This window comes from Rhineura floridana, chromosome 7 (assembly GCF_030035675.1).
Source record: "Rhineura floridana isolate rRhiFlo1 chromosome 7, rRhiFlo1.hap2, whole genome shotgun sequence".
NCBI classification, from domain to species: Eukaryota; Metazoa; Chordata; class Lepidosauria; order Squamata; family Rhineuridae; genus Rhineura; species Rhineura floridana.
In genome coordinates, this window is record NC_084486.1 from 19,526,653 (window position 1) to 19,535,589 (window position 8,937).

The following is an 8,937-nucleotide window of genomic DNA, read 5'->3' on the forward strand; positions in this document are numbered from 1 at the left end:
GTATTTGATATCTGGCCTACAGTGATATTCCATACTTGACATTATTTGCACTCAATATAATATTTATATTGCATTTGGTTTCATTTTTAGTTATGCAATGGTATTTATTATGTAATGGTGTTTGACAGCTTATGTATTCATATTTGATTGCTACCAAAACAGTCAAGATTCCAAGAAGTCTAATTTTGAATTTTAGGGTAAAATTGAATATTCATCATATGAACTGGAAATTTCCACATTCAAAAATGGGTGAAATTGTAAATTTCAGCCAATTTTGAATATTTGTGTCCATTAATTCCCCTTCCCTCTAGTCCAAAAATATTCCTCTGTTACAGAAAAAAATATTTGCAATAGATTCAGCATTCCAAAGACACCATAGCTTGTGGGCTTTTTGCTCAGTGTTCCATGGAGGTGTAATGATAGGGCAAATGTGATGTGGGCCCATGAACTGTCCCTGAAGCAAGCACACCCTGTGTGCTTAATCTTTTTTTCTTCATCTTGGAAACTTTGGCAGAATAGAAATTTCAAAGCATTTACTTGCTTCTCTTCCAGGGATAACAGCACTTCAGCATTGGTCCCTGTCTGCCACATGAAAAGCACCCTGGGATCCATTTCATTGGTTGTGAGTTTGTTTCACATAGCTGTGATCAGGTTACCTGCCAACAAAAGCTAGAAGCTGAAGCCAGATTAAGACCTGCTTCTCATGAACCATCCTAGATAAATATCCTGCAGCATCTGCAGGTGTGAGATCTTACACAAGCACTCGCATCATGTTTTGAGACAGCTGCTGTATGCAATAAATTACCTTTTGATTCTATCTCAGATTTTTATCGCCTAAATAGTGTTCCCTCCTGTTAAAGCTCTCCAGGCTTGAGTAAAAAAAAGGTGCTCCGGAAAGTGCTCATCCATAACGAGATGGATAATCAGTTTTGTTTAGTAACAAATCAGAAAAGAAGAGCTTATTCCCAGAGTTTTTGTAAATTCAGTGGTGTGTGTTTTGTGCTTCATTAACATGTTTGCCTCCCCTGGAAGCCAAGCATGTACAATGAGAAGAAAATGTGCCTCTTGATGAGCATGGCTTTGTTTTTACCCAGTTGCTTAGTTGGGACAAGATGTCCACACTGAACCAGTACTTTGAGAATCTAAGGAATGACCACACAGGTTGACCAAAGACTTGATAAATTCATTGCACCTCCAGAAGAAGAAAGACAGAGGAAAGTGGATGTTAACTGAGTGGATCCAAGGAGCAAATGCTTCATTGGAGGATGGAGAAGTACCACCCTCTTTGAAGGAAGTGGTGGTGCACCCCGTCCTTAAGAGGACCTCCCTGGACCCAGAAGCATTACACAATTATTGCCCAGAGGCAAATTTCCAATTTTTGGATAAGATGCTTGATAAGTAATGGCAGCCTAGCTTCAGGCATGTTTAGAGAAAGTAATTATCAGCATCCATTTCACTATGGCATCAGATTTGGTCATGGCATGGCAAATGCCTTGGTAGCCCTGGTTGATAACATTTGTTGGGAGAGAGATTGTGGGAGTGTATCCATGCTTGTTCTCTTGACCTCTCAACGGCTTTCAATACTGCTGACAATGATATCCTTCTGCCTCAGAGAGGTAGAGGTTGAGGGCATTGTACTTCCGTACTTCTACTTCTGTCACCAGGGCTGTATTCAGAACGTAGTTGGAGAGGCACTGGTGCCATTGAGTTGTCCTGTGATGCCCCATGGGTTCTTTATTGTCTCTCATGCTATTTGTCTGAAGCCACTGGGAGCTGTCATCAAGATATTTAAAGTGAGGTATAACACCAATATGCAGATGATATCAAATTATATACCTCTGTTCTATCTGAATCTGGAGAGGTGGTTGAGGTGCTGTGTGTTCCAAGTTCTTGAGTCCAGGAGATGAGGAAGTGGCCCATTCTGGACAGAGTTGCACTCCCCTGGAAGAAGCAGCTCCACATCTTGGCAGTCCGTATGTTGTGGGTACTTCTGGATCCAACATTGCTCAAGTGGCCTCAGTGCCTAGGAGTGCCTATTTCCAACTCTGGCTGGTTCACCAGCTTTGGTCCCTTTTCAACAGAGATTATTTGCCCCTGTACCCCATGCTTTGATAACTTCCAAACTGAATTATTGTAATGCACTCTATGTGGGGCTGCCCTTGAAGACCACTCAGAAACTTCAACTGGTCCAAAATTTAGTAGCCAAATTATTAGCTGGGGTTCCATTTGGAACATACATAAGCCCTGTTTTAAAACAGCTTATTTGGTTTCCAGTTCATTTCTGGACCCAGTTCAAGGTACTCACATTAGTGTTTAAAGCTGTAAGTGACTTAGGCCCCAAATATCTGAAAGACCACCTCCTTTCCTACAGACCCTCTTGGATGTAAGGATCAGCAGAGGAGGCCTTCTTGGTAGCTCTGCCATCCTCAGAAGTGTGGAGGATGGTGGCCTGGAAGAGGGCACTCTCTGTGGCAGCCCCTAAGTTGTGGAATTCTCTCCCAACAAAGGTGCATCTGGCAGCTTCATTATGTAGTTTTCACCATGTGATGAAGATGCATCTTTTCACCATGGCCTTTGACATCTGAGATATATATTTTAGGACCCACCTAATTCTCTTTATTGTAATCTGTTCTAATTGGTTTTAATCTTGTATTTTTAAATTGTTATAATCTGTCCTGGGACCTTGTGGTGAAGGGTAATTCCTTGCATATCATTAGTTCCTCAAGGTCTGGTTTCTAGGTGTGTGCAATGTGTTGAGAATTAGATTCTGCATCTTTTCATCAAGCCAGAGAGCTGCCCAGCAGGGCAAAGGGCAGATATTTGGCAGAAAGAGCAGGGGAGCTGTCCAGCTAAGGAGTCCCAACTAGCACACACAACTAGGGAAGAATGTGGTGTCCCATAGCAACAACTAGGCAGGAAGTGACAGATTTTTATAATTTACCTTGCTGTCCCACCCATCCCTGCAGCATCCGTGGCATCCTGATGCAGAACACTTGGATTAACAATTGTTGTTTGAGGGCAAGTATCAGAGATGAAAGTCCTCAGGTTGAGAGGCATGCTCTTTTGATCTGGGCTTCATCTTAGACTTGTCACCGTTTCTGCTTCAGGGTTCTTCTGGAGGATCTAGATTTGACCATTTAGGGTATGCCTATTATATGCAAAGTGATGCTGTAGCTCAGAGGAGTCTGGGACAATTGCTGATTTATGGTAACAAATGTGTAAATGCAGTAGAAAAGGGCTGCCTCTTATAGTGCTTTGCCACTTTAGCAGCAATCCAAGGATGTGGGTTTTGAATGTTCTCCCACTGTAGGCAATGGCAGGAGAAAGTATCTTGTACCATTATGGACCTCTGTCAGCTGTAGCTCTTTGGATCACAGGAACTAATGTCATCACTTACTATGGGAATCCATTCACATGCCTGAATCACCCACAGATTACAGATATTTGAACTCTTGAGACCACAGAAACTGTGCTTGCAGCTATGGTGAATCAGACATGCATATAACACTTCACAATGTGATGTGGCAATTATGTATCATGCAGACATGATCATCCTGCTTTTGTAAAATGTATTAATAACTAGGGATGTACAGTCTTGCATCCAACAAATTTCTCTAGTCTTATCAAACCCTTTTATTCTTCAGTTGAAAAATCTTATATGTTTCACCTGTGTGAATCTACTAATTTGTCTCAAAATTTGTCTTTAGGAGTGATTTGTGGCCAATTATGATATACCACAATCTGACATTGCTTTTTAATATGGGACAACCATAGTCTCTAATACTGCAGTCCAATGTTCAGTTATGTGCCCTTGTGCCATTGAAACCACTGGGCTTAAGAGCACACAACTTTGTACTAGAGTATGGCCAATACATACAGTATATGAGTGTTTATATCTACCAATGCTTTGGATATATTTGTATGGTTTGGGGTAGGGGAAGCCAAAGTACCATGAGATTAAGTGCAAGAGCATTTTCAATATTCATATCATCAATCAATTCTATTCCTCTGGATGCATGACCAAAAAAATAAACACAGAACAAACAGCTAGCTCTGAATTAAGACACACTAATTCTGTGGAAACACTGAACTGACACTTATAAATAACAAGAACAGAGATTAAAATGCTTCATTCCATATTAGTAATCTTGTACTCCATCTATCATGAGTTTATATGATGGGAGCTCTGTTGGTTTATATTGTGTCCTTGTTCCCAGAAGTCTCTCTTCATGCTGCAGCCCAGGTCAACGAACCGGAATGCTCCACAGGAATGCTTTTCGGAGGACTCCTCCCTTACCTCGGGGCAGGTTCAATGGAATTACAGGACCAGCATACCAACAGCTAGAAGAGTCAAGGATCACAGATCAGGAGACAATATCTTGTCAAGGGTAGGTAAGAAAAACAACAGAAGCCAGCCAATGCTTTATTAACTTCAAAGCAAAACAAAGCATGAAAAATTAAGACACATGAAGAAGAAATAATATGTCTCAAAAATCATTGGATAACAAAGGATTGTTAGAAATGACAGTCATATTTGGTAAAATTGTAATAAAATCATGGGTAGATTAGATTAGACAGATAGATAGATAGATTGTAAATTTTACTATTATAAATTACAACAAATCTCAGCAAATATTGTGTTAGCATACTATTAAAGAGAAAAATACATAATTTATATTTAATGTAATAGCTGTACCAAGGTAGAATATACAGAACCACAAGAAGGAAGACAAAGGAGTCAGGTCTGATCCACAATCCTGCTACACTGACACCTCCCTTTCCCTCCACCACTGGCAACCAAGACCTGGCAAACTTCAAGCATATGTGGTGGCCTCCAGCAACTCCCTTCCTTTCAGGCTAACCTATCTCACAGAAGAGGAGCAAGGATAAAATGGGATCACTCAGTATTATGCTGTCCTGTGTTTCCTGGGAGGAAGGGAAGGATGCAGTAAGACTTCTGTGACTGGCCTTTTTCCAAGCATCCAGGATCCAGTATTGTCAGGTGGATGTCTTGGTCAGTGGTTTGTTATGCCTGCTTTAGAGACAGTTTTCAGTGCTCCATCCTTCAAGTCTCCAAGAGGGTGGTGGGTGGATGACTGGGCTTCAGGATGGGGAGAGGCTCAGCTGTATCCTGCTCTAGTCTTTTCAAATATGCATAATCTCCCTATGCGCAGTGATAGTCGACACACTAATTTTGAGCCAGAGAGGAAGGTGGAGAAATCGGGCAGGCATTATGACTTTGGAGAGAACCAGGTTCCACAGCACTGCCTGGCAACAGAATCACCATTTGTGAACTGCAAGATGTGTTTGGGAATGAAGAGACTGAAGCCCCATCACGACCTCAGTTCTGGGAGGAGAGGGTGGAAGGCTTATAAAAGAGCAGTTGAGGATGCTATAGTACTGAGCCCCAAGACTGTTTCACTGTAAACCCTCTGCATATATATGGGTTATATGTGGAGGAGGTGGTGGAGTGAGACTGCACCTACCAGCCCTGTTCCTTACAGATGGGTATTCAGCAGTCTCTGTGAAAGGATAGCCTATCCATGCACATTTATTTTAAAATGTTCTCTCTTGCCTGTATTCCCCAGAGATTCAAGCCGCTAAGAAACAGTAATAAAAACAAAAGAGAACAAATATATCCTCCTAAAACACCCAACATAACTTCAGATTAATGTTAACAGTATCCATTAACAAATTCCAGCAGCACAACAGGAACACGGAACTGAACCAGCAAAAATTACCCAATTAACCAAAGGCCTTTTTTAAAAAAAGCACTTCTTCACCAAGTACCTGAAGAGTATAGTGATGGGACCTGATGGACGTCACTCAGCAAGGCATTCCATAGGTAGGGACCACAATGGAAAAGGCCTGACACTAGTTAACTTCTGAGGTTGAGGGATTTACAATAGGGCCAGATGAATATCAGAGCATGCAGGAAGGAACCATTGAAAAAGACAGTTCCTAAGATACCCAGATCCCAAGCCATTAAGGGCTTTAAATGTTAAGGCCAGTTGTGTGTATGTAGGGACTCCTTTCCAACTGTGGAAAGATTTTATTTTTAGGGAAGTCTTCAAGGCAAAGGTAGGATGATAGGATAGTAGCCACTTTTTTGGCATTTTTATTCAAACAAGCAAATAAGACTGGCTTCCCCAAAAAGGTGATCTACCAGCATAATTGTTTCTAGTTTAAAAACGAGGATGGATTATTCCCCCCTCCCCAATTTCTACCTCCATTAGCCTCTTGGATATAATGGTGAAATTGTAGGCACATAGTTTTTTATGTAACCTTAGATTCTTAGCTGGCTGGTTAAAAAATATAGTTCCAGGTGAACAGCATGCTGGTAGCCAGGAGGGTAGATCAATGGTTCGTCACTGTTTCATATTAAACTGTATTATCCATAAATAAACTAAGGGTAGGAAACTATTTGATCTTTCATCATCGTTCCATCATACTAATTGGGACCATTTATGGCAGAATTTGGGAAATGGCAATACAACTGTTTTTAATTAGGAAATTATGCAATTATGCAGACGTCCAAGTTCATATGAATTCTGATGATCAATTTACTGGTCGAATAGGCATTACTGAGGAATGAGGCAAGGGTTTTTCCTGGCTCATCTTCAAAGTACATGTCCATAACCAACTTCATCAGTTGAAAGGAGTCTGTTGGTTTTTGATATGTTGTTACAAGCCTGCTTAGCAGTGGCTGCTTGGTGGCAGGTGCTGAGAGGAAAGAGACACAATGGCTTTGAGAATATATTGGATGGGGCCTGGAGCAGGTAAATTCAGTCTGATTGGTCTGAGGGACAGCAAACTCTGATTGGCTGGAGGTTCCAGTCACTTGGGAGTTAACCTTCAGTTAGTGAGAAAGAGTTTGAGGCAGTCAGAGTTGGAAGTTGAGGAAATAGGGAGTTGGTTCATGAGAGCAAAAGACCAGAAAACAGGTGAGAAGAAAATGAAGGCTTGTACATTAACACCCAGTATGTTATTAATACCTGTCTGGTAAAGATCAGGGAAGCAAGCTGGTGACTGAGTTGGTCTGAGAGGCTGCCCTGTGTAAAGATCTTATCAGAGGGAAGTGACACAACTGGGTTTTTTAAAGTTGGCTAAGTTATCCAAGCAGCCAGGAGGACAACCAGAGGAACTGTATCCCAGAGGGTGATTGTCCCCAGTAGCTGAACTGGGATGTGGGAGTATTTGACTGGGGTGCAGTTTTAGGGAATTTGGCCTGAGGTAAAAGCCACTTAGAGGTTGGTGTCAGCACAGTAACTCTTGAGTCTTCAGAAACTGTCAACAAGCACCTTAAAGTCCCAATTTAAGTATCGGGTATTTCCTTTTGTAAATAGTATCTCTTTAATAAACCAACTATCATAGTTTAAGGTTTATCCTGTTTCTAGTGTTGGTCCCCACCTCATGGCTAAAGCCTACTGTACACACTACTAGGAGGGTGCTGGAAGTATTCTAAGTGAATTGGTGGCAGTGGAAAATTAAGGAAGCCTATGTTTATTCAGAGTGAAGCTGAGGGACCTGAAGATCTCTGACAGCATTATATGGAAGGAGGTTTCCCTTCAAGCACCCTGATCACAGAGTTTGGTTGTCACTAGATTAAATTTGGAGACAGAGCATCTGATGTGTTTTGAGAAAAGCCCCAAGAGGTTCAATAAGACCAATGCAATTGCCCCGAAACTTGCAATGTATTTTCATGACATGAAAGCATCCATCCTGTTGTATCAATGTATCTTATGGAAAAGCTAACCACTCTCATACCTTTTTCCCCTCTAGGTTATCTACTGGTTTAACAACACCACAGAATACTTCAGTAAATATGCAACTGCCTTCAAAAGAGACGAGCTCTTATTTTAATATTGTGGTTCAAAAGGACATGATTGGCTATTCATCTCCGAGGGCCAATTCTGTTCCCATAATCCCCTCGGTGGGCTTAGACGAAGCCTGCATGCAGACACAAAATGTTTCAGACATAACAGGCATCAAATGGTGCAAAAACTCTTATTCCACTGAACTTGTTAATGTGAGTGCCCCAGCCAGCAGTTGTCTTATTGCAGAACAACAAGAAGTCAAAATATTGTTAGAAACTATCCAGGAGCAGATCCGAATTCTAACTGACACAAGGAGGTCGGAGGACTTTGAATTGTCAAATGCCAACACCAAGAACAGTACCAGTGAAAACACGGTGTTTCTGCCCATGAGTCCTGTGGTGAAATCTGAGCAAGAGGCACAGTTTATCTTAAAAAGTGAAATGAAAAGAGACTCTGCATCGATCAAGTGACTTTGACCTGGGGGGGCAGGGTAGGGTGGGTTGTGGGTGGGTGGGATGTATGGATCTGTGCATTTGAAGCTTTGCTAAACAGGAGAGAGAGGAAATTAAATACAAATTATTTATATGCATTAATTTAAGAGCATCTACTTAGAAGAAACCAAATAGTCTATCGCCCTCATAACAGTGTTTTTTAACAAAATATTTTTTTAAGGGAAAGAGAGGTACCAGGAGGGAAAACGCTTAATTAGAAGTTTTGGATTTTTTTTCTTCCAGTTTCCTCCCACCCCGTATTCTGTTGTTTCCACCAGGCTTATACATGCAATTGCACAGTTTTGCAGATGTCCTGTTTGAAAGCTTACTTTGGCATCACCCTGAGAGGTATGAATTTCAAAACAATGCTACATGAGAACATCTGTTGGAAACTTCACCTGCACACATTCCATTGAACTGAACGGGAGTAGCACAGGAGCACAACTATTTCTCTTGCTTAACTTGCATTGATTTCAATGGGTTTTGTGTGGGTGGCACTTGCATTATGCCCAGTGCCAATAGTCTCCCATGCCTTTTAACCAGATGTGCAAAGTTCTTTTAGTAGTCTGACTCCAACATGCTTCAGATACACAATTTCACTCACTATTTATTCTACCACAAGAGCTTGG

The 8,937-nt window shown here is 41.4% G+C and overlaps 1 protein-coding gene across 2 annotated transcripts in view; it reads left to right on the forward strand.

The window, feature by feature from the left end:
- NRG3 (neuregulin 3) overlaps positions 1 to 8,287 on the forward strand; it is a 1,022,346-nt gene extending 1,014,059 nt beyond the window's left edge. For both annotated transcript variants that reach the window (XM_061634989.1, XM_061634990.1), the window contains exons 8-9: positions 4,218 to 4,388; positions 7,783 to 8,287. In XM_061634989.1, coding sequence (XP_061490973.1) covers positions 4,218 to 4,388; positions 7,783 to 8,287 — 676 coding nt within the window. The remainder of the gene's footprint in view (positions 1 to 4,217; positions 4,389 to 7,782) is intronic.
- Positions 8,288 to 8,937: the final 650 nt, after the last annotated feature.